General features: G+C 36.1%; 2 protein-coding genes across 2 annotated transcripts in view; one reads left to right on the forward strand and one right to left on the reverse strand.

Moving 5' to 3' along the window:
* LOC113229047 (facilitated trehalose transporter Tret1-like) overlaps window positions 1-2629 on the reverse strand; it is a 16803-nt gene extending 14174 nt beyond the window's left edge. The window contains exons 1-4 of the mRNA XM_026462529.1: window positions 2545-2629; window positions 1760-1989; window positions 1244-1567; window positions 144-354 (exon numbers count right to left, since the gene is read on the reverse strand). Coding sequence (XP_026318314.1) covers window positions 144-354; window positions 1244-1567; window positions 1760-1989; window positions 2545-2584 — 805 coding nt within the window. The 5' untranslated portion in view covers window positions 2585-2629. The remainder of the gene's footprint in view (window positions 1-143; window positions 355-1243; window positions 1568-1759; window positions 1990-2544) is intronic.
* A 16665-nt stretch (window positions 2630-19294) lies between these two features.
* LOC113229024 (sugar transporter ERD6-like 6) lies at window positions 19295-25732 on the forward strand. The gene is made up of 5 exons (XM_026462495.1): window positions 19295-19494; window positions 22049-22352; window positions 22825-23054; window positions 24108-24428; window positions 25553-25732. Exons 2-5 carry the CDS (start codon window positions 22316-22318, stop codon window positions 25730-25732), a joined length of 768 nt encoding a protein of 255 aa, XP_026318280.1. The 5' UTR covers window positions 19295-19494; window positions 22049-22315.
* The last annotated feature ends 935 nt before the right edge of the window (window positions 25733-26667 follow it).

Here is a 26667-nt window from a genome sequence, read left to right on the forward strand (position 1 = left end):
TTTTTCGTGGTTTTTGTATTAGACCCGTCGTCCATTTATTTGTAAGTAAATGGTCAAACATGTCGGATTGTAATTGTTTTTAATTTGTTTAAAGAGCATTTGAAAATTGTGATTTTAATTAATAATTTCATTAAAAAACTTACAAAGCATTTTCCATGCACTCATTTCTCTACCAGACTTCGATACTTTCGTGTGGTTTAACAATTCGTTCTCAGGTCCCGTGTCTGATGCCTTCTCAGCCACAAAGGCTTTATCTTCAGATTCGGTCTGCTGCCTCAATTTTGTCATTTCTTCTAAAATCTTAGGGGTAGCTTTTGACGCTCCCCGGTAGAATTGTAACGATTTTAACGCTTCCTGAAAATGCAATATTTTAATACTTTCTATTTACGACATCTGTTATAATGTACGTACAGTTTGTTGGTCGTAAAATTTTAATTCAGATTATCACGCAGTATGTCGTTGCTTAACCGCTCACGCGATGCGGCTATTTGGTTTCGCAAATTAGAAAAGCATTCTGTTTAAATACAAAATTTTATAAATAAAAATTATTATTCTGCATTGCTAAATAAATACCCTCCGTACTACCAACAAAAACATCTTAAATAAACTGCAGTAATACACCGCAAATCCTGCACTTAAAAAGCACTAATGAAATTTTTGGTGTACTTGGATAAATATGATAATATTCCGTTTGAGTGGTTCTAACGTTTACCATGAAATTACTCCTTAAAGTATAGTTTATAAACATTTATATTCAGTGTAAACTTAAAAAACGCTACTTACGGTATGTTTTCAATAAATAAACACCGAAATCACCAGCCCAAACAATAACACACCCGATTGTCGTGACGTATTTTTGAAGTAGTTTATTTTTTTTAAATGACAGACCCAGGCATTAAAAACTTTATGGTTTGCTAGAGTAGTTACCGAAATAGCAATTAATATTAGTTCTTTTACCTGTTATAACTTCGATAACCGATAAATCGGTATAAAATCATCACCGGCACCTCCGGTGGTATGCGTCTACGGCTGCATGTATCGCGTGAGCGGTTAAGAAGAGGGCATCGTAAACTTTGTACCCGAAAGTTACCAGGTCATAATGATCACTTTTGATCAGAAATAAATAAAGATCAAAGAATAGAGAGGCAAAATCTCAGAGGCTATCTTTTGACCGAAACGTGTTACCAAATTGTACAAGAAAGTTACCAAGTTGAATCGAAGAGTTTTACAAATAATTATTTACCTTTTCTCGTCTATTCGCAGTCAAAAATGCTGGAGTCTCTTTCAAACAACACGACAGCACAACGAACAAAACACTTAAAGACAAATTGATGTAGTTCACTACGTCATAACTACAAAACCATCCGATTAGGTACGCAAATAAGACGCCAAACATAAATGCGATAAGGAGTATGGAACTCAAAGTTCCTCTATAGGAATCCTGGCTGATTTCTGCAACGAAAGGAAAGTTGATGACTGCTTGGATCCCTGTTACTAGGCCGAGGATCGTTCTGCCCATTATAATAAAATGTATGCTTCTGGCTGCTGTTATTATAGCCCAAGATATCTGGAAAAGAAAATCATTTTTAAGATGGTATAAGTCAATGGTAACAAGACTATCAATGTTCGTCCTTTCATCCTCTCTACATATTTGAGCTACAAATGACTTTAATACATTAGATGAGAGAGTTTAATGGGTTACAAATAAAAAACATACGAGATGTTATCGCTCAAATGGACCAAACCCGGAACAGCTTACCACTAATCCCAAGGCACATAAAATACAAGTCTTCTTCTTCCCTATCCTGTCTGACAGGCATGCACTGAAGAGCGTCGAGAGGAAGTTCCCTAGCATTACCGTGGATCCAATTAAATTAGCTTCGAAATCGGAAATGGGCGAACCAGTGGGAGATTTTTCACTCTGTAGAACGTATAAGGCGTGAGATGGCCAAGCGAAACATGACCCCGTCAACATGCTCCCAATGGACACTGTACAGATAAAATTTGTAATAAGTAACTCATGAATTATGTATCGCTGGTCTCAAACATGGATATTCCCTGTACTGCCCAGATCCAGAACACTACCCAGAATATAAAAAACGACTGCTGTAACATGAAAACTTGAATGAGTTTATAATTTTTTTTATGATATCAAGTGATGGGACAAACAAGTCGTGCACCTGTTAGTAAGCGACACGAGTACCACTCTGAGCTTTAAATCACAAAGGTCTGAGGAGCACAGCCACTACGCCTGTCACCTTGAGACATAACTTGACAAGTCCCATGTGCCTGTAATTTACTTATTGACGGTAGGTATAGGCAAGGTGGAAGTACTTCCCTTCTAATGAACTCTATCGAACATGTCCTAAAGTATCCTCGAGTATATGATCGAGTTCCGGATCAACTAATAAGGTCTGGGCAACTTGGGACGGTGTCTCCATTTTTAAATTTCTTTACTCTGTTAAGATATTACTTAATTTGAGACCAAGCGTGAGTTTTAGGCACGTAATTTCTGACGCTCTTAAAAATATTGTTTCTACGTACTTATAGTCGACGCACAAATTTGAACCAGTATTCCTGTCATTTTGAACAAAGTATTCACTTATTACGAGTATAATCAAACATGCCCAATATCACGAAAGCAGAAGTAATGATGTACCTGCCGCTATCTTATCTCAGTCATAAAGATAGCTGTGTTTGGTAGCTGAATCTGGATGTTCAATTATTTTTAATATTATTTTAACTCGTTTGTGACCCAGGGTTTTCTAACAGTAGACAATTTAAGCCATCAATCTTCTCTCTCGTCTTCCTGTACAACATCTAAATTATTTAATTGTTTTTTTTTCATATATTTATTTATGTAAGCATGTGTACCTACGTGTAGATATTTCTGTGTTTGTGTGTTACAATACTTATGTAAGTAACGTCGATTTTTTACTAAATTTTATTTATGTAGTTTATTATATTTCTTTCTCATTCTCTCTCGCACGCTGTATATATACGAAACTATATTCGATATTCATGGCCTACTAATGAAGGACAAGCCAGCAAGTAAAAGCCGCAATGTATTACGGATCATGTGTCATATACTCGTTTACGTATTTGTTTACTCGATAATTGTTACGTTGTAACGGTAATTGATTTTAAAATAAATTGTACATTATTCTGTATACAAAATGACTTAATTGTGGATGGAAACGTCTCTGTTTATTGATCTACTCACGAGTGTGGTGTTTTTGCAGTTTCTAATAGCACAATTAGGTAGGTTAGGTTTCGGCTGGTGTTTAATTACGAGACGTAGCAGTATCAACTAAATGTTTTTATATTACATTGTGCAGGCGAAGTAGATACACTTGCGTCCTCTATGTAGATAATCTGCTGTCCGATAAGTAGATTACCTGATAAGTATCTTTAATTGATTTGTTACATTACTTCTACAAATTTATTGACAGACGGACAATTTCGTTCATATATATGGAATTGTTTTGGAACTTTTGGCAAATATTTGTCTGTCTGCCGGTAAATATTAAACGTGTTGTTGACTAAATAAACTATAGAAGTATTCAAATGTATTAATTGTATGAAAAAAAAAGTCAATACAAACGCAAATTTTTGTCTTGTGTTGGATACAAGCAAGCGGCAACAAGAAGCGAATATTTTATTTTCATACAACTCGTGACGACAACCGAGCGGTTCGTTCTGTGTACCGTTTAGGTTCTCGGGTGTTTTTTTTTACAAAAAAATAAGTGCGCATTTCATTTGGGGTAATGCCGCCGATATCAATAGAATCTTTGTCCTGCAGAAACGTGCAGTTAGGGCAATTTACAATCTGGGCCCCAAAGTATCTGATAAGTTTAAGGAAATTAACATTCTTACACTAGCCTCACAGTACATTTATGAAAATATAATTTATGTTAAAAGGAATAGTAATTTCTTTATGAAAAATAGTGACAGTCTACACATTAATACGAGGAATAAAAATAAACTAGCTTTTCTTGATAGTCGTCGTCACAAAGTCAAAAAATCATTTAAGGGGCAATGTATACGCTTCTATAACAAGATTCCGGTTGATATACAAAATTTGCCTTTCACGAGGTTCAAAACTATAGTGAAACAAAAACTTTATACTAAAGGTGTAAATAAACTGTGAGGTAGTAACCCGTTTAGCTCAAGGAGGTAGTCTCGATCTCTGATGTTTCAAATAAAAAAAATAAATTGTAAATGTTATTTACAAAGATCAACCCCTAGAGTTTCTTGCTTATTCTTCTCAGGGGAATCTGCATTACGAATGAGCGGTAGAGTTTAACCATTGTGACGATTTCAAGTGTAATAATGCTTACCTATGAAATAAAGATTATTTTGAATTTGAATTTGAATTTTGAATCTCCATTTCACCTGATGGAAAGTGACGATGAGGTCGACGATGAAGCATGGTCGCCTAAATAATGCCTATTCACTCTTGCCTTGAAAAGGTCCAAGTTATAGCGTTCGGGGAATCAGGCAGGGAATGCCACTCCCTAGCCGCTCGCCACGTAAATGTAGAAGCGAAAAGCTTCTTGTGAATCCTGGGAATATCCATAACATAAGGGTGGAACACCAGCCCACGTTTAGTCCCCCGATTATGGAAAGGGGAAGGCGGCATCAAATCGTGCAATCACCAAACCGCACACTCTTCGTGATGTATCCTGTAGAATACTCATAAGCAGGCAACTTTACGACGGTGTTCAAGGCCGTGCAGCTTCGCTTCTACTAAATCCGAATCCAAGAAGTCTCTTAAAGTTAAGTTTAGGAGTACCTATGCCCGTAAAAATATACATAATTTCATTAAGGAATTAGATATCCATAATATTTAACTAAGTCCAAACTTATGGTATCACGATTTCTTTTAACTAAGGTAAACGTTCTTTTATGTGGAACTGTATACGTTTTTACAATAAGTTTACAAGATTATCATTTCCTAAATTTAAAACTTACATTAAAAGTATTTTAGTTGAAAAGTCATATTACAAAATTGAAGAGTATGTTTTAGATAAAGATATATGGAAAGACGACATGAGTTTAGATTCATATTCATATTCATTTAATCATTGCATTACATGGGTAGGTAGTAGTAGTAGGTATACAATTTGTTGTGATCTGCCATGTAACCTTGCAGGGCACCGCAATATTTACATTATTTACATAATACTACATAATATCCACTTTCAATTTAATAATTTACATATCTTTACAAATAAAATTCTTACAAATACAGTCAAATAAGGTCAAGTGGAACAATTAATAAAATTGAAATATGTCAATGGTAAGATTAATTGTCAATAAAAAAGAGAAAAATAAATTACAATAATTAAATAGATTCCAAAATTTAAACAACATTCAATATAATAACAATGACAATTAAACAAAATCTTAAATATAGGATAAACTTCCAAAAAACGCAATCAAAACTGTAAAATACTAAATTAAATTTATTTATTTTATTTTATCATAATTTTTTAAATTTTATTCTTTATTATTTAAATCATGATTAACAACTCAATCTCTATTCTCAAAAAACTCTTGTAGTGTGTAGAAGGATTTTTGTATTAAGTATTTCCTTAAACTTTTCGTGAACTTATCAATGTTAATCTCATTCCTGATAATCGTTGGGACTTTGTTATGTATTTTTAAACACATTATAAATGGGCCGGAGCTATGCATTTGCAATTTTGTAAGTGGAACAGGTATTTTGTGTCTAGGTCGCAAAGGTCGCTTATCGGTCAGTGGCTGCTCGTTTGGGAAAAGATGATTATGTTTCCTTATAAATTTGCTAATCTCTAAGATATAAATTGATGGCAAGGTGAGAATATTAAGTTTTTTGAAATATGGCCTGCAACTGTCTGTCGACCTAATGTTGGCCAATATTCTCACACATTTCTTTTGGCACACAAAAAGTTCGTTTGAACTCGAACTGTTTCCTCATAATGTCACTCCATATCGGAGTCGGCAATGAGCGCATACTAAGCTTCCGCTGAAGCTTAGTATGCGCTCATTGCGGTTTTAAGATCTGTGACCTTTTTTAGTTCCAAGAGGGCGTATGTAAAACTAGCCAACTTGGAGCATATTTTTTGATTTTATAGATTCCACACAAATAAGATCTAGAATGTATTCCATAGCATTTAAGTTCATTTGAAAAGAGCAATCTCTAGAGTTTCTTGCTTATTCTTCATACCTCATCTCGAATTAATTTTTTTCCCGTACTAATACGGCTCATTTTGCTTAGATCGAGCGCCAGAGATAACTTTTAAAGGCTTTACTTCAAAATGTATTTTTTTACAAACATAATTAAAGCAGTTTCAAAAATGTATATCGTATAGTATACGTGTTCTATTCAGTTCAGTTCATATTAAAAAAATCATTTGTATATATAATTGTATGTAACAGCGGTTTTCGAGGTAAGTTTGTGTTTTTTTTCTATCGCGAAAATCTTCAATTATTATTTATACTATACAGGCTGTGACTCTGAGACGGGGCAGCCAGGCCAGCCACCTTCATCGTTGTAGTTACAGGAAAACGGTTCTAGAAGACTATCCATGAATTTTGAAGATATTTTGATTGGATCACAGATTTTGAATAAATGGTACAGTCAGCAAGATAAAAGGCAATTTTCACAAAAAATTTTTATAGTCTCTATGGGACCAACTGAGGTAAGAGTACTCGAAATGTCATAAATCGCAAGAAACCTTTTACCGCACATTTTAAATGAAAACTTTTTGTTAGAAAAGAAACTGGCCACTACTCTACAAATAAGAATTAAGTACAACCAAATTATAATCATATCACTATGTTTTAAATTTGGAACAGCGGTAAACAATATACAGATGTTTTCCCAAGTTATTGATTCAACAGTTTCACTGTTACTTTACACTTTGCGGTTGTGGCAACCGGTAACAGTGTTCGATTGCCGCAACCGGCGACTGTGTCGATTTAATAAAATATTCGCTTCTAGTTGCAACCGGCAACTTGTATTCAGCACAAGGCACATGTTTGCGTGGCACCTTACTGGGTTCGGGTCGTTTTCAGATAACCTCCAAAAATGAGTCCCTTTCAATAACTTTTATGTTATTACATGAATGCTAAGCATTATTTATTTAATATGAATTGCTTGCTTACTTAGTCTGTGTTACACATAAAAAGACTACTTTAGTACGTCACAGTAATAAATAAAAATTAAAAGTGGACAATTTCTCATTCACGGGAGCCGGTTCCACGTCGCCCTAACTTTAAGAAAAGAAGAAAAAATTAAACACTCGTGGAAATCTCAATATGGGAAATATTGAGATTTCCATCGAGGTTACACTCTAATAACTTGCACGTCGAATGTATACCGTAACTTTCCAATTTATTATAAGCAAACATGTGTTCTTGGGAATACAAAATGTGTTTCAATTTTTCTTATCATTAGTGTCAATTCAACTAAAAGCCTCCTAATAACAAAAGTTCATACCGCATCACCTTCACCCTTCGCACACGTGAGAAGGGGCTCCTGTCGGATTGGAGTGTACACAGTGAAGTAACCTGTGCATCTCCGTTTTAGCATAAAATCGACTTAAATACCAATTTCAGCGCTAGTGACTAAATCGTTATCATTCATGTAAAGCAATCTATCTAAATAAGTGTTAAGTAATAGTTTTATAAATTTCATTGTACATCAATTAGACAAAGGGAACTTTAAAATCCATTCACATTTATAACGGTCCAGCATATTTTACACACTTGACAATTAAAAATGTATCCAAATCTCATTATTATAGCTCTCATTCTTCTCTACTTTTAAGTCAAATAGTTACTTTAAGCCAAACATTTACTTGAAATATAACAATTAGATGGTGATAGTGGTTGTGATGACGGTGGTGACGATGGTGGTGGTGGTGATGATGACGATAATTATTGTAGTGATGCTGATGATAATGGTGATCATGATGATGATGTTGATGGTGGTGATGATGACATATTGATGTACAACTTTATATGACATTAACAAAATACTTATTTAGATTTATTTATTAATTACGTATAGGTAGATAGATGGTCTTACACGGATGAGAAGGATTTTGATACAAGAAGTTATATTAAAATATTTGTTATATGTTAAATGTTCTTTTGTGAACGATAAAATGTTTGTTTTAGTAATAATTTCTCATTACTGTGCTGCCTTTCTCATTTACGTTTATGAGAAAATCGTTCGTGTTACTGCAATCTCATTCGTGTGACCTAAAATATCGTTTTTTGTTGTATTTAACTTAAATATTTCTGTGATTTTATAATTATTGACATTGCTTGAACTTATTTGTACGTTTAAGACCTTAAAACCAAAAGAAAAAAGGGTTTTACAAAGATCATTCATAAAGTGTAATTGAAATTCGGAAAGAGAAATTCACCCGTTCATGAATTAGCAAATTTAATTTACTTCAATTATCATTAGGAGGGGGTATTTTGTTCTATATTTTTGTTGTGTAGCTAGTGCATTCAGAATAGGTACACAACTTTTGTAATTGTAAACGAAAATATATAATTTTGAATAGATTTTTTCGCTTTTATTAGTAATCATTTCGGAAATTTAGAGGGATGTGTGTTATTATTATTTTGTAGAGCAAACAAAAACCAATTTTTACATTAATAACGACATTGACAACGAGCGATTGACAGATTTTATGGCGGCTAAGAAAACAATTAAAAAAAATTACTCTACGTAAATTTATATTACATCGATCGACATATATCGATTTTATAAGTAGATAGATTAATTATACAATCGCATAATTTAAAACAATAATAATTTTGTGAATATTTCGTAACATATTGTTGTCATTGCATGCTGTGATGTTTCTTAAGTGTAGAAGCACTTAGTTTTAAGCTATTATGTTCGATATTTAATGTGTATTGTTTTTCTACGTGGAATGTCCTGAATAAATGAAATATACAGTAAATTTAGTAAATATATTTGCCCGTATTTCAATTTTCTAATAGAAAGCAAGACTTGACAGGCAAACGTGTTATTAAAACACGTCTCGCGCGCGTAGTATATGCACGTGAGTGCGGAACAATGGAATTATGAGCAAGCAGTTTGAGCGGATTTCGACGATATGGACGGGGTTAAGCCTAAAACTGCTTAACCCGTAGTAACTTTTGTCTACAGAGTGTTTTATTATTCTTTAGTAAATTACGTACAATTTCATAATGAATCTGAAATTGGGAGGATTATTTCATGTGTTCATCTTTACAACTGATACGCATATTATAAAGATATGGTATGTTATTTGCTCAAATTAACGGAGAGGTTAGTACTGTACGTTCAATGGCAAATTGTACTGCAAAATTGCAAACGTTCGTTTGTTTTTTCAAACAAACCAACGTTTCGGGGCCTTTACAGGTTCCATGGTCACAGGTGACTATTACCTGACTCGACTAACGTGAATTGTTTAAAAAAAAAAACGCGGTTTACATCTGAAAACTAGTTTAATTTCCTATGTGTAACAATCGCGAAAACCTAAGAACTCTAACTGTAAATATACCTATCATCTTCTTTTTTTTTATATAACGCACACGCTCAACATAGCTACGCACTAGGGAAAACCTGTGTCGCGGGTGCCATGGAGACACACATAGACAACTACAAATTACACCCAAACTCACGACAGAAATAAATATAGGTCATACAAATCTTTCTCCCGGCCCGCGAATCGAACCTGGGAGCTCTGTGTCTCAGTCCGGCATGGTAACCGTTCGCCCACGGAGACAGTTCATCTCATCATTATCATCATGGCGTCCTTTCTTTGATTAAATCGATGCAGGCCTCTTCCACTTTTGACGATCTTTTGATTTGATTGTGCCATCCAATCCCGAACTCCGTGTCGTGGGATGTCATCCATCCAGGCTGAGTGGTCTGCCGCGCCTTCTGGTATCCATTCGGAGTCTCTTACCTAGTACTCGCCTTGTCCAGCGCCTCTCGTCCGTTCTCGCTATGTGCCCCGCCTATGTCCACTTTTACTTCGCCACGACAACCAGACATCTTTAACTTTGGTCCCATTTCGAATCCAAGCGTCATTTTTTAGGCATCTCAGGGTGACTCCGAGCATTGCCCTCCCCATGCCTCTCTGTGCGACTCGAAACTAATCAGCGGACTTCGGAATAAGACTTTGTGCAACCATATACAATCTATATTTCTACACTCGACAAATAACCTCACTTCTGGACTAACATTTTTAAGATATTATTCAAATTAATATTATTGGAAAAGGTTGTGAGATATCAAGTTAATAGCTTCAAAATATAGATGAAAGTATTACTTATTCATTGAGTGATTGTTTGAGAATTTCAACTAAACCGGTTTGGTTACCTTTCAAGCAAAATGTTCTTACACGAACTATAAATTATTCTCTATAAACTCTAGGATTGGGGTTCTACGTTTGACATTGGGTCCCCTTAGCAAAACCATGGCATAGCAATAGTATCAAATGCTTTTGCAAAATCCTTAAAACGCTAAACTCGCGCTCTTGGAGTAATAAGGTCACCTAGCAATATGACAACTTTCAGAAAAGATATTTTAAGATACTATGAACGAAATTAGTCGGCGACTTTTTATTCTAGAAAAGGAGAGTTATATATTTATGTTGTATATTTGTTTCATAATTTTTATTTCTATTGAATATCATGATGTTTTTACTAGTTTGTTATTATTATTTAAAACAAAGATCGAACAAACGCAAACAAAAATTCTTCCGATCCGATTGAATTTTAACTGGCGTCTGTCGCCTCAACGTGGCTACCGCTCTGCCAATGAATTCATAGTGGGTCAATCGACTTAGCGGATTCTACAAATGTCTCTATGTCCTTCTGCGGATCTCTGTGTTGAGTTTAAACGACTTCTTTTACACGATCTAAGAGAACTTATGAAAATTTCATCTCTCAGCTAGGTAGGTATTTTTATAGCTACCAGAAAACAAAGATAATAGTTTGTTGTTATTATTATTGACATTGGAAAATTTATTAGAAAAAACCGACCTAAAAGTTTGCTTTATCTATTTGCCAAATTTTATTGCAACCATGAAATATTTTATTCAAATTGAAATGTGACCAACACTGAGGTACCCTCTTTTTAACAAAAGTAGAATCATGTGACATATACAAAAAAATACATACGAATTGAGAACTGCCTCCTTTTTTGACGCCAGATAATAAATATCGAACAAAATCTCTTCACACTGACGCGCCAGAAGCTGGTTAAATTAAGTTTAATCGGATCGAAGAAATTATTTCATAATTTTCATCATTCATAAAAGCGTAATAATCACGTGGTCATTTACCAAGGGTATTTAAATGCGATACATTATATACTTCTTACAATGTACACTCCGGGAAATGATAAATACAAATAAGGAAGTAATTTACGCGTACAGGAATGTGAACTTTAATATACTACAATAACATATAATATAAATAGTACAAACACTATTTATTAGTAATGATTTAAAGCACAAGAACAAGAATGTTCACATATTTATTTTCCCTGTTCTCGTTACCTGGCATATCCAACATATTCTTCGTAACTTGAATGATAATAATAATAATAATAATGATAATAATAATAAGTTTAAAATAAATACGATAATAATAATAATAACGCACACACTCAATATAGCTTCGCACTAGGGAAACCCTGTGTCGCGGGTGCCATGGACACACACATAGACAACCACAAATTACACCCAAACTCACGAGAGAAATGAATGTATGCTATACAAATATTTCTCCCGACCCGGGAATCGAACCAGGGACCTCTGCGTGGCAGTCCGGCATGGTAACCGTCCGGCCACGGAGGCAGTTGCAATGAAACGTATTATACTTATTTGTGCCGCCGGTTTTGAAAGGTGCTACTGAAACTACAGACATATGGGACTTGTCAACGTTATGTTTCAGGGTGACGGGCGCAGTGGCAGTGCCCCTTAGATATTTCCGATTTAAAGCTCTGAGTGGCACTGCAACCGTTATTGGTAGGCTTGTTCCTTATAATCAAGCTAACGATATATTAGCACTAACATTTGATATTCATAAAAAAATTACGTACTATCTTATTCTACTTTCAAAAGCTTCAAGTGACGGGACGAAAAGGTCGTGCGCCTGATGGCTGATAAGCTACATGCCTGTCCATAACAGTTACAGTGTTACCCAGAGCTTTAAATCGCAAAGATCTGAGGGGCACTATCGCTGTGCCCGTCACCCTAAGACATAAGTTGACAAGTCCTATGTGCCTGTAATTTCACCAGCACCCTTACCCTTCAAAACCGGAACACAGTAATGCGGACATTACTGCTAGGCGGCAGAAATAGGTATGTTGGACGAAGTCTACTAATCTTGAGTAGAGCATACTTATAAATAAATGTTGAACTAAAAATATGTTTTACAGACAAAATTTAACTATTGAGCTACGACGGACTTGTAAAATTTTCCATGTTCCCTACTGTTGTACTAATATCCGATATCACTCGCCTATTGTAAGAATACCGGGCTTTACACAGCCACTCTATTGCGCGTAAATAACAAATATAATTTAAACTACCTATTATTACAAGTTACGACGTTTCGATATTATATTGAAATTTCAATCAATGTGCTGCCATCTAGCGGTTCATAGCTGAACGACGACGAATTGGAGTTGTTAATTTAGTCCTCCAAACAGCATGCGACCATATTGCAGAGGTATAAACTTTACTTTCGTTTCTTGTAACAAAAAGAATATTTCGACAAACAGAAAATTAACAATTTATTCAAATAAGACTTTGGTGCAGCTATCATTTTTGCACTCCAAAAAGGCACAATAAGGCATTTTTCTAGGATTTTAGAAGATTTGCACGAAAGAATGACACAACCATAGCATATAAAGCGAAAATTGCGGGCTGAGCTCAGGTAAGTTTTTCGAGACCTATTATAGTTGACACGCGTCAGACGCTAACTAACCACTTTTACTGCATTTATATTTCTGTGGCTATTAGCCTTTACACCGACTCTCTTTCCGTTGTAACAAATATGAACACGAGCAATTGCGCGTGAAAGAACGTTAGCTTAAAAAATTAACGTGCAGTCACTCCTGATCACGTGCGATGATGGTGTAAAGGGGGCTATTGTTGCCCACGTTGCAACGCCATTGGTTCTTTATTGTGCAAGAAAGTTAAATAAATACATAATTATCCTCTTTTGAGGGAAATACATATACTAATTAACTTCCTTAATGATTCATAATACGTATTAAAGAGTATAAGCAGAAGATTTAATGACGTTAGAGACAGATCAGAAACTTTGTTTGAAAAGTATTACAATAGGTAATTTGTAAACCATAGGGATAAACATAAGCCACGTATATAAGATGTATGTACGAAATAGATAACTGAATTGTGGATTTCCCCTTTAAACCAACTTCATACGTGAGTTGAAGTTTTTGTTCAGGTCATTGTGAATTACTGTGGGAAGTGGTTTTTTTCTTAGTAAATATTGAGACAAACCAGTAATATATAAACAATATTGTGATTTGTATCTTGCTTTGTAACTTTAAAAAAATCTAGTAGAAAAAGAAGAAGGAAGAAAAATAACTAGGTAATTTTTAACCTATAATTTTTAACTTTATTCCGATATTTAAGAACCGATTTCGATGTTTATTTTTTTGTTGGAAAGAGAGTACCTCAATAATAATAATAATTTATTTGACACTTTTTTGGACCATATATGGTTAGCTTACAGGTGATCTTATGATTAATGTTAGTATTACATGACTGTGTGCAATGTGAAAAGACCAGTGTGCGAGCATAACAGAGTTCTCGCGCTCCGAGAACACGAGAAGCTGTCAGTCCGCGCCTCCACGAACATACCAGAGGCACTACAAAAGCGTGACAACCCCATCAACACCCGGAACGCATTGTTATATTGAACGCGTAGGTCGTTGTATGCTCTCTGCGTAAACCTAGTTCACAGGCTGCACGCGTAAAAGGACTGGCAGTAGACTTTAAAAAGTGTATAAGTGTAGAATAGTGACCCTATTCAAATATCCCACTTATAATGGTGGTTGGTGGCGGAGCTGTAAGGGACGCTCACTTCCCGACGCCGAGGCGTCTGTCCAGTTCTTTTTTTTATAATATCAAGGACGAACAAGTCGTGCGCCTGATTATAAGCTACACGCCTGTCCATAACAGTTGCAGTGACATTCAGAACTTCAAATCGCAAAGGACTGAGGGGCACTGCCCCACGCATCTGTGATTTCACCAGCACCCTTACCCTTCAACACCGAAATACAGTAATGCCGACATTACTGCTTGCCGGCAGAAATAGGTAGGGTGGGAGTACTACCCTGGATGAACTCTTTCACACGGAGCACTACTACTAAAGTACCCAGAAACCTACGCGACTGGAGGGACAGGACAATGTCTAGCTCATCCTCTGTTAGCTCTCTGGGCTAGTACCGGAGATGTCAGTCGCAGTGTCCTGCGATAATGTCTGGATATAGCTTCCAACTTAAAGGGCAACTCACGTGTCCCGCGAACTTCTCGTCTTAGACAGACGCCCCGGCCGGCGGCCGCACAGCTCCGGAGCAGACGAACTTGTCCGTCTCTGCAGCTCACCACAAATCCCGGCCAGTCCATACCCAAATCCGTGTCTACTAGAGACTTCCATGATAGCGTATCTATCGTGTCTCAGGGGTACGAGCCCGTAGTCATAAGCCATAACCATGGCTCGTACCACTGAGACAAGACTAAAAGTCCTATGTGCCTGGTAATTATCACAAAGATTTATTATTAATAAATTTTCACAAAGAGCTCTGCTACTACTCAAACATGAAAGACTTAAAAATTATACGAAATACATGGAAAAACATAATGTAGCTTTATTATTAAAGCTTAAAAAAGTAATCGACAACTTTGTAGGTAGAATCTTTAAACTTCTCTGCTGGAAAATTGTAATTTTACAAATGTGGCCATAATACACTAATGGTGAGATATCGTCGCTTAAATGCTAAACCGTCGCATCAAAAATAAATTCAAAAATGTTTTTATTGCAAAAATGTGTTTAAAAACGGTCAAACTATAATACTACCCGAAGACAGTATTTGGCATTATAAACAACGGAATTACGCAAATGCCTATTTGGCATTCTGCACTTTCGTGGTTAACTTTTGAGCTAAACAGTCCTTTTGTGAGTTGTGTCTGTGTTTACAAATTTGTAGAGCCTTAAATTACGCATCTTTTGAGTACAAATACATGGGTATTTAGAAATAAAACAATATGAAAATGTTAGAAAATGAGATCGAAAACGTTGATCTTTTGGAACTTTTCCTGTAAAAACAAATATAAACTTAAAATCGTCAAATTGATTAGACACGCTTTATGAATGTTACACACGAGTTCTGTAAAAGTTAACGGATCATTCTCAACCGACTTTCAAAAAGGAGGAGGTTCTCAATTCGACTGCTTTTTTTGTGTGTTTTACGTGATTACTCCGACTTTTTTATCAACCGATTTAGATGATTCTTTTTTATTGTAAAGAGGATATCCCAGTATTAGTTCTATATAAATTTTAAGGAAATATTTCACCTTTAAGGGTGGCAAACTAGGGGATGAATCCAGTTTCGCGCACTTTCCGGTAACCGATTTTAATAAACAATTGAATTGAATTTCAATAAAACAATAAAAAATTACAATAACATCTTTAGGGTTCTGCTGAGGCTTCCTCGCTTTTGTAGCGCCTCTGGCATGCTTGCGGATGCGTATGTTAATGATTTTTTCGCACGCATGCGCAAAAAACTGCGCCATAGACGTTGCGATTGCGTGGGATCACCTATGGTATCGTGAGGATATCAGGAAGAATGGACTCGGCTGTTCTCCGGAGGTTCACCGAGTTACACGTGAACGTCATCATCATAATCATCATCAACCCGTTTATACGTCCCACTGCTGGGCACGGGTCTCCTTTCAGACGAGGGTTTAGGCCATAGTCCGCCACGCTCGCCATTGCGGGTTGGGGACTTCACACGCTTTCCGAGGGTTGTGCACTTTCTTCGACGTGCAGGTATCATCACCGAAAAGCTCATGGCAACATAAGTTCCGTGAAACTCAGAGGTGCGAGTCCGGATTCGAACCCACGACCATTAGGCTATCACGGCTTTTTTTTTAGTTACACGTGAACATATAACAATGTATTTATAATAATAATAATGTAATTTAATTTCGTGTATTGTTATTGTTCTTCTTGTTTCTACTAACTTAGCTTATAAGATTGTTAGTAACAAATATGAACTAATTGGTCTGAGAATAAATGAATTTGAGTTAAAAAATTTATACTATATAAAATTTCCATAACGCACTTTTAATTCAAGTAAATGGCAAGTTTTGATTATCAACAGGAATCTTATAATAGAAGGGTATACTGCTGAGAAGAGGGGGAGTAGCGTTGCTAGTACAGGAAAAAAAGGGGATTCCTTGTACGTATATTGTATTGCCCTTATAAGGTAAAATGGGACGAATAACGAATTGCCTACGTCACAGAGTTCAAAATTCCATGAATCACTATGTTACAATCATTACTATAGTAGCGTAAATTGTGACGTATTAAGCTGTGTTAAATTAAAAGTTTTTATATAAAATTAATTACGCACATGCGCGTGCGATGTAGCTTCTACGTAATATAATCAAAGTTATGGTAACCTCAGCAAAATATTACATACATTGCGTACAAGTTAAAATTGATTTCGTAGTGCTTATAGCATACAAGATAACGTTAGGGATTTATTTATTGAATACAAGGTAAAATTTGACATTTATACATTATGTATGAAACAAAACAAAGTATTTGCTTACAAAATACAAGATAATATTTCTTTCCTCCTATAGCGTACAATAAAATTAAGTAAAACAAAGCACACCATTATGTTATGAGCTTCTTCCTTATACTATGAATACCAGAGCAATTGAATTCGCTTTGGGACACTGCAGAAATATCAACAGTTGTAGAGTTTATAGGCAGAGTTCTCAAAGCGTAATTAAAGACTCTGAAACTCTACCAAAATATCTGTAAGTTTTAATGATACCAACAACTTAAATTTTTAGTAGCTGAAGACCTTGTGAAAAAGTTCACAGTCAGTCCAGACCTTACCTATTTCTGCCGCCAAGCAGTATTGTAAGCATTATAATGCATTATTCGAGTAGGCATTTATTTTACAAGTGTTGCGAATTTGTAATGGTATATTAACTAGTTATATAGTTATTAATTTCAAATTAACGTGTGTCTATTGGTGAGAACCTGTAATAAATTGGTTTCGCATTATTATTTAATTTTTTGTTCTGTAAGATAGACTTTCGTCTTCCAATAAATTAAAAAGAAATCAGGTTATCTGTAATTGTAAAAAAATACTGTGTTCCGGTTCCGGTAAGGGTGCTGGTGAAATTACGGGCACTTGTCTACTTATGTTTCAAAGTGACGGGCGCAGTGGCAGTGCCCTTAAAGATCTTTGAAATTTAAAGCTCTGAGTGGCACTGCAACCGTTAAAGATAGGCGTGTCCCTTGCTAATAGGCGCACGGCTTGTTCATTCCGTCACTGGTATTATAAATAAAAATTCAAATAATTTAAAGTACATTTTTAACAGCACGTGAATTCAAATTGTAGACAAACACTTTTGTTATCTCATGGAATGGTATGTACATATCAAAATCTAGACAATGTTTATTTCATTCGTAAGCATTATTACACTTGAAATCATCACATTGGTTAAACTCTACCGCTCATTCGTAAGGCAGATTCCCCCGAGAAGAATGAGCAAGAAACTCTAGGGGTTGCTCTTTGTAAATAACATTTGTACGCATTCAACATTTACAATATATTTTTTTCTGTTTTCAAATATCAGAGATCGAGACTACCTCCATGAGCTAAACGCTACTACCACGGGTTTTTGTCATCCAAGTACGCAGAAGTTGTATAATAACATTTAGTATAAAGTTTTTGTTTCACTATAGTTTTAAACCTCGTGAAAGGCAAATTTTGTATATCAACCGGAATCTTGTTATAGAAGCGTATACATTGCCCCTTAAATGATTTTTTGACTTTGTGAAGACGACTATCAAGAAAAGCTAGTTTATTTTTATTCCTCGTATTAATGTTATGTCTGTCACTATTTTTCACAAAGAAATTACTATTCCTCTATTTTCATAAATGTATTGTGACAACTTAACCTATGACTTAATTTCTAACGCATAAATTTGTGAATTTAGCAGCAATACCTTACCGTTAATTGTAGCGGAAAATGTCGTGGGGAAACGTGAAAACATCTGAACCCAACCTGCATTGTGTAGTGGGCAGTGGGCATTGCTTGCAGATCAGACCAATACGTCCAATGAACACTGGGCCAATTTCAAAGCTCTGCGCTTTCTGCCTCCGTGGTCGGACCGGTGGTCCTGGGCCGGTGGGAATTTTTGTATTGCCTACATTTATGAGATACCCCACGGCGTCACTCATCCCGCTGTCGGAACACCTCTCTCCTAAATATATTCTACCTTGGCAAACTTGGAAGTCCCTAAATAGGCTGCGGACCCAAGTCGGCCGAAGAAAAGTACATGTCCGTGTGGTGTCTCTCCTCAGACAATGGCACATCTTTTGTCCTGCCCTGCTTGTCCCCACACCTGCACACGCAAGGACCTGTACAACGACACTGATAATGCTATCTCAGTCGCTAAGCACTGGTCCTCACAAATATAAATGTCAGAGTCGACACGCCAAGAAGAAGATTTTATTTTTTGCACAAAATTTGTTTTTTTGTTTTTTTTTTCCAAATTTTGTTTTTTTTTACAATATTTGGGGAGCATAATATTAGTAAATAAATATGGATGTTTACAAAAATAACAGAAAGAGTTGGCGTAATGTTCATTGGAGGTGGAGGAGATAACCGATGAAGCCAAAGAGTTTTCTAGTAGCGATCGCGTATCGAACGAAGCATACTGGGCAAACCACACACATATTGGACCCATAACCTGGTGAAAGTTGCAAGAATCCACTGAATGCAAGCAGCGCAAAACGGCGATCGATAGGCGGCGATCTTTGGAAGAGGTCTAAGTTCAGTTTTTCAGCTGAAATTACGGCAATGATATAAACTAACGCAAGTGTCATGTACTTTCCATGACGTCATATAAAGTTGAAAACTAAATAAAATTGACGCAAAAAGGATAAAACCATAGCGACAATTAATTAAACAACATTAGTCTTCCCTACTCTGACTTTTGAAGACGTCTTTGTAGGGAAACTATGTTTAGAGTATAATTAATATTAAAGCCTGTGTAGGCAAATTAGTTCTAGATTTTTTTTGTAAATTTATCTTGTGATAAACACCAAAGTTACTACATTCAAGTAGAGACGTGTGATTCCAAGTGATTCCAAAATTGTACAAAGCAGATCGTTTTCGAGTATTAAGTATTATTACTTCTGTAAGTTGGTACTCTAGTTATTAGCAGCAGGTAGAGCTCCTTGTAAAAGAGTTCGTCCAGGGAAGTACTGCCACCTTACCTATTTCTGCCGCCAAGCAGTAACGTGAGCATTACTGTTTTCCGGTTTTGAAGGGTTTTGAAATTACAGCCACATGGGACTTGTCAATTTATTCCTCAGGGTGACGGGCGCAATGGTAGTACCCTTCAGATCTTTGCAATTTAAAGCTCTGAGTGGCACTGTAACTGTTATGGACAGGCGTGTAGGGGCACGACTTGTTCGTCCCGTTACTTGATGTTATAAAAAAAAGTAATTTCACTCTACTAGCTACGTTCTGATTATATTTCTCGTCATCGCCTTCGTTTTTTCGTACTTACGTTTTTAAGCCTTGGTACCTTTACAAACACTTTTTTCATCCTTGTCTGGTTGAGCTATGACACCGAGGTCAAATTTTCCGCTTTCTTCCCTTCGACTTTACCAAACCTACTAAACTACCTACTTTTTTTGTCTTAGTTACTATATCGTCTTTCACACTTTGCACTTTCTTGTCATTCTGTTCTAACACCTCACATACTCATGTTTTCATTTCTACGTTATTTGCCCTATCGTAGAGATCCATCTTTAACATGTAACCTTCCCTACTATACATCAAGATCTTTGAAACAGTTGAAATAACCAGCTCCATGATACCAATTGTGCGCCTAGTAGTAAGCGACAGACGCATTTTTAACAATCGCAGTGCCACTCAAAGTTTAAATCGCAAAGAAAATTTTTCAAATAAATTATTAATACAAATATCGAACACTTAGAAAAAATTCCTTTCATTCAAACTGACTAACAAACCGTGCCAGACGCTATGTGCTTGTATGTCGGATCTTTGTACTTGGTTTCCAACGACTTTTTAACCGTAGCGCCATCTTTGAGAAATCTATGAAAGTATTTCGTCTAACATACATAATATCATTGACTTGCAATTTTATGGACGTCGGGTCCGCGCTAAAAAGTGTCCGAACTTATAGGGCGTTAAAATCGTATACAGAGCGTCATTCACGCTTTAGTCTTCGTTTGTTCGACTGACAGCGAAGCAAGCAAAATTAGACGGTACTGCGATGACATTACAATTTAAATTCAACGTTTTAGCTTTTTCGTATTCCTTTACATGTCACTACGTTTAAATAGGTTGACTTGGGACATTTTTTTCGTGGGTTTTGTATTAGACCCGTCGTCCATTTATTTGTAAGTCAATGCATAATATGCATAAAGTTGACAAGTCCTATGTGCCTGTAGTTTTACCAGCTCCCTTACTCATATCAGTTACGATGGCAGTAATTTTCTACTGCTACCAATTCTTTGCAGGCGTTAGCTTGAACATTACACACACCAAAGCCATAGTAACGTTATTGTCGGTAGATATGAGAAAAGTAGATGATAGAAAACACGCTTACATATCCACATCAATGGTGGTATACATTTGGATTAATGGTTATACATTTTGGACACTATTCTCTTTAAATCATTATTAAAACTAGAAGTGAAACTATTTTTCTCTTCTTATTAGATCTAAACAGTGTATATGTCTGCATTAATATTAGACATAACTGGTTGATGACTGTACTACTTCAGTCAATCGTGACCATGAGATCTGTAAACGGTCCGAAACGTTGCTTTGTGTAAAAAAACAAATATAGGCGATTTAAATCCGGAAAAATAGTTTCATTTCCTCTGTATGTGTAACAATCGCGAAAACCTAAGAAATGTATATATATTTTTTCAAATGAACCAATGGGTTCTTTACAGATCCCTTGGTATTTACACATTTATTCATTATTAGAACTATGTCAAAGGCCCTAATGTACGGTCATTGATTTACAAATAAATGGACGACGGGTCTAATACAAAAACCACAAAAAAATGTCCCAAGTCAACCTATTTAAACGTAGTGACATGTCAAGGAATACGATAAAGCTAAAACGTTGAATTTAAATTGTAATGTCATCGCAGTACTGTCTAATTTTGCTTGCTTCGCTGTCAGTCGAACAAACGAAGACTAAAGCGTGAATGTCGCTCTGTATATGATTTTAACGCCCTATAAGTTCGGACACTTTTTAGCGCGGACCCGACGACGTCCATATAATTGTAAGTCAATGTGTACGGTACTCAACGTTCGATATTGAAAAAAGGCATGAAAAAAGATTTAGAGACAAAATGAGAACACGTGTGATAAGGGAGCGTTGGGGTAAAAAAAAAGATAATAGTGACTAAGACAGAAAAGGTAATGCTTCCGTGGTTGGGTAACGTAGATGTTCTCAAAAAAGACCCAGGTCAAAAGTACAAACAGTAGACGAAAGACGTATGTCAGAGACCAAGCAGTAGGTGATCAAGTACTAGTATCTGCCAAGTCATTGCGAGATAGGCGTAATATTATTTAAATAAGGAAATGTCATGGTAAATTTATATACATAGAAACATTTACTGTACCTACAGTAAAATGTTGTGAAATCGTTAAAAGTTTCATCGCGTGGTTCACATTTTACAATATTTGCATTCTGTTTTCAGGCAATAAGAGTCAACAAGATTCTCGTGGATTACTCGATTACATCTCTTTAATAGTATTTGCTATAACTTTATCATAAGAGGACAGTAATCATTCTGTCCGTCATTGTTAAACGAATAACGTTACGACACGGAATAAAATAGCTCGCTAAAGAAGACGGAGTTAAAAATAGAGTGACAATAATCTCTGTAACTCAGTCTTTAGTGGATTATTTAGAAAGAGTTTTAACTATTAAGGATATTATTTAGAAAGCTAAAAAATAAGTGAAAATGGGGATCTTGAATCAAATTATTTGCACGTTAATTGGTAAGTGTAATTTCAATTATTATTTAATTAATTTATTGTATTCAACTTATACGTTTGTTTCTGTACTTTATTTTTCCCGCATAATATTATGATGATGCATAACGTTTTATCGTTGTTTTAATACTTTTGCGGTCATGCGGTCTTCCCGGTCTCTTCCAAGTACTTCAAGATTCACCAAGGAAAACATTGTGATGACATCTTTACGTTCTTATTAATTTTTTCTCAAGTATAAGTCTTAATAAGGTGTTAAAAAGAGACTATAGTAGGAAATGGTCACTAAATCAATCAAAGCGAAGATGAGACACTTACAATGGTTAAATATCTTAAACCGTTTACCTCAATGAAACCTTATGTTTATTGTCTTCCTACAATCTTTCTTCACATGATATGGTAAAGCCTACCACATTACCTATTTAGTTCTTTAAGTGTTATTATAATGGCTACGAAAATTAACCTTGTATCAATTTCACAGCAAGCTTTCTGTGCTTCATCCTTGGTCTATCCTACGCCTGGCCATCTTCAACCATGCGATTATTTCAATCTGATAACACCACCCTGGAGCGACCAATGGGACCAACAGAAATTGCTCTTTTTGGTAGCCTGTCTTCCATTGGTGCTTTGGTCGGCACTCCACCAATTGGTATATTTTTGGACATCATTGGACGAAAGTACTGCGCTATGGCGGCCGGTCTGATGAGCGTGGTAAGTATTACATGTTACTTCCAAGTTCTAAGTTTTCGACGTCTTTCAAAATTTACAACGAAAATGTGAAATCTACTACCAAAATTGGCACTAAAGTAGACTAAAGTGGGAGACTATAGCGGTAAGAAAATAAGCAGCACTGTTTTCCGTTCGCTTTTTTTATTATAATATCAAGTGACGGGACGAACAAGTCGTGCGTCTGATGGTAAACTATACGCCTGTCCATAACAGTTGCAGTGCCACTCAAAGCTTTAAATCGCAAAGAGCTAAGGGGTACTGCCATTGCGCCCGTCACCCTGAGACATAAGTTGACAAGTCCTCGTTTGTAACTAGTAAGCATATTAGTTTCCTGATTATCATCATTTCTTATAAAGCTGACGGAAAACAAAGCAATGAAGCTTGCATTTCGAAAAGGACGTATGAAATCTCGCTTTGTTGACCCTGGTTCCTTGGTGGTAGACCTTGGTCTACCCTCTTTCCCTAGAGGGGATCACCGCATAGTAATACATATATGGGTCGATAACGATGCATTCAGCACCACATAATTGCACCTATTACTACTCGCTCTTAAACAACAACAGGCAATTTATGAGTAAATTGGTGGCCCAACTGTAAAGGAAAAGAAACGAACCTCTGTCTTGATGTTCTAAGCTTCGGATTATCGTTGTGTGCATCCATTTTCACCGTTTGCGTAATGCCGACATCGAGAAAGAGGCATTGCAATGTATCCATTACGAAGTGATAATAAATTGAGTGTCACAAAGGGCAGTTTATCTCTGTGAACGTTGAACTTAAACAATGTGCACGTTGTGCATAATGGCATCGATGCGCCGTCTTTTTTGTTTTGAGAGTCTCCATTTAGTTTCCGTTTTCTGGTATCCAAGTCGTGGCACATGACCAACGTTTGGTGTTTCCTCTGCTCCGTCCAACAACAATTCGGTGCAGTTGTTTTGCGCAGATTTTAATTTCAGAGCGAATGGTTGTATTTGTGACGCAATCATATGTTTGTAATATTTTAATAAATCAATTAATCTTTCTTCTTTCCATCAACAGCTCGCCTGGACAATAATAACGACGTGCATAAAAGTAGAAGCAATACTGGTCGCCATTTTCTTGTCGGGAGTTGGCGGGGCAGTCGTCTTAGTGGTCCCGGTTTACGTCGGAGAAATCTGCCAAGAATCAATAAGAGGCACTATGACGTCGTCCTCTATGATTTTCTATGGTATTGGAATGCTAGCGTCATATGTTTTGGGAGGGTATTTAGAATACAAACTTATGGTGTACATTTGCCTGTCTTTGACTATTTTGGGGGTTATTATGCTGTTGTTTTTGAGAGAAACTCCTTTATATTTGATGAAGAAAGGAATGGACAAGGTAAGGTTTAGTTTAGTTTCTTTACTTATATTACTAATAATAAGTCTTACAGTCGTGTTTCTAGACTACATGGGGTATATGAGATACGGGGTAGCATTGCTTTATTTTAAATTTAATATTGCATGTCCTTATTTAGCAGTATCGCCTGTTCTGAGAATCCATTTATCGAAGAGTAAACAAATGTATTTTTTATAAAATTTAATTACCATATAGAATCCATTTGAAGTGCGAAGACAGGATATTTAAAAAGTCTCGCTTTGTCTGTAGATCAACCATATACTCCAAATTTACCTTTTGTGACATAGGATGGTAATGTAGAATGGTTTCCTTAACATGATACGTGTAGCCTAGCCTTAATGTAAGAGATGATAAAAGAAGAAAAGGAAGGTTCAGAAAGGTCTATATAACTAAATAATTGTAATACTAATCGACGCCATCTTCAAGAATAAGGAAATGAAGGAGACTTGTGATTTATGGGCACATTTTATCGTTACAAAAATTTTAATGGGAGTGACAACGGATATAACAAACGTAAGAATAGTGAAGAAAAAGGGAATTCGGGAATTAGGGAATTCAAAATTTAAAAAATAAATGGCCAGGAACCAAAAATGAGGATAATAAAAAGGTGGGATGACGATAAAGGAGATCTTTACATGCGTAGCGCCTATTGAGTGCAACGATGTGAGTGAAAAGATGCACTGCCTTTAAGGCCTTTCAGGAATATTAACGTTTTCCTGGGAAATGACCTCGGTACATTGAGATGTTCCACCCTTTACTTCATACCTGTAAACTGTGGCTTTCTGTCCATTGTGTCATAATGAAATCCGAACTTGTTATAGGTCATCCATTAAAATACTGGTTAGAGCTCTAGTCGTGTTAGCTTAATAGATTATAGGCGCAGTTTCCTGATCTGTTCTAGTCTATCCGAGATTGGCGATCTTGCTAAATGCCATTAGAAGTACTGCTTAAGGATAAACTAGTCACATCATAATTGCAATAATTGCTATCTTATTGTTCCTGGTTGAACTGAATTGAAGTAACTGCATTGAAGCGACTGTGGGAAAGCATAGGTCCATGAATGGCAAAAATTATACTTTTTTATTGATGTAAAATGTGATTTTCAGGAAGCGCAAAAATCATTCGCGTTCTATCGCAATGCAGCTTTTGATTCTAAAATAGTTCTGCAAGAAATGGATACTCTGAGGCGAGCATTCAACCCTGTGATGGATGACGATGGAGGTACGACTATATTTGTAACAATTTATATTAGTTTTATAAATTTACAGGCCAAGTCTCATTTATAAGAATATGTTGGCGCATTGGCTGCTATATTTTTCTTACAATTTTCCTTTTGAAGTACTCAAATCGCTTGTGGATGTAAATAAATTATAACACGTTGTTTCTTGGTAATGTGAGTATTGACATATCGTGTCATAAGCTATCGGATTTTGGGTATTTACGTATTACAACACTTTAAAAAAATGATTTATATGTGTAGGAAATGAAACTATTTTTCCGGATTTATATCGCGTATATTTGTTTTTTCAAACAAATCGACGTTTCGGGCCCTTTCCAGGTCCCATGGTCACGGTTGACATCATTGTTACACCATATGTGTAACAATCGCGAAAACCTAAGAACTCGATTTACATGTGGTTTTACCGGTATTTCCGAAAGACAAACATTCCGCTAGAGTTTTGAAATCACGTACTAAAGTTTAGAAAGACAGAAGAAGAGAGAAAAAACATTTAATTACAACAAACGACAGCATAATTTATAACAACAAAAACAACTGCAAGATATTTTGAAACAATTTTTTCGGATCCAAATCGCGTTTATTTGTTTCTTCAAAAAAAAACCAACGTTTCGGTCTCTTTGCAGGCCCCATTGATTTCATCATCATCATGGCGGCCGTTTTCTTATCTCATATTGGACGTAGGCCTCTTCTTTCTTCTTTCACTCTTGGCGATCTTGTGCCTGACTCACCCAGTCCCGACCTCCGTGTCGTTGGATGTCGTCCATCCAGCGCTGCGGTGGTTTAATGTCCGCCCTGGGTCTCCGCGTACTTGAATACTCGCGCTGTCCAGCGCCTCTCGTCCATTCTCGCAATGTGCCCCGCCCAGCCTTTCTTCGCTACGACAGCCATGACATCTTTAACTTTGGCCCTATTTCGCATCCAAGCGTTGCTTTTTCTGTCTCGCAGGGTAACTCTGAGCATTGCTCTCTACATGCCTCTCTG

Source organism: Hyposmocoma kahamanoa, unplaced genomic scaffold (genome assembly GCF_003589595.1).
Source record: "Hyposmocoma kahamanoa isolate Upper Pololo Valley unplaced genomic scaffold, ASM358959v1 270, whole genome shotgun sequence".
Lineage (NCBI taxonomy): Eukaryota > Metazoa > Arthropoda > Insecta > Lepidoptera > Cosmopterigidae > Hyposmocoma > Hyposmocoma kahamanoa.

Excerpts from the sequence above, each read along its gene's own strand:
- LOC113229024 (XM_026462495.1), top strand. The coding sequence starts at position 22,316 with ATGGGGATCTTGAATCAAATTATTTGCACGTTAATTG. Across the intron at positions 22,353-22,824 it reads AATTATTTGCACGTTAATTG|CAAGCTTTCTGTGCTTCATC; the intron begins GTAAGTGTAATT and ends TCAATTTCACAG. Across the intron at positions 24,429-25,552 it reads TGAAGAAAGGAATGGACAAG|GAAGCGCAAAAATCATTCGC; the intron begins GTAAGGTTTAGT and ends TGTGATTTTCAG.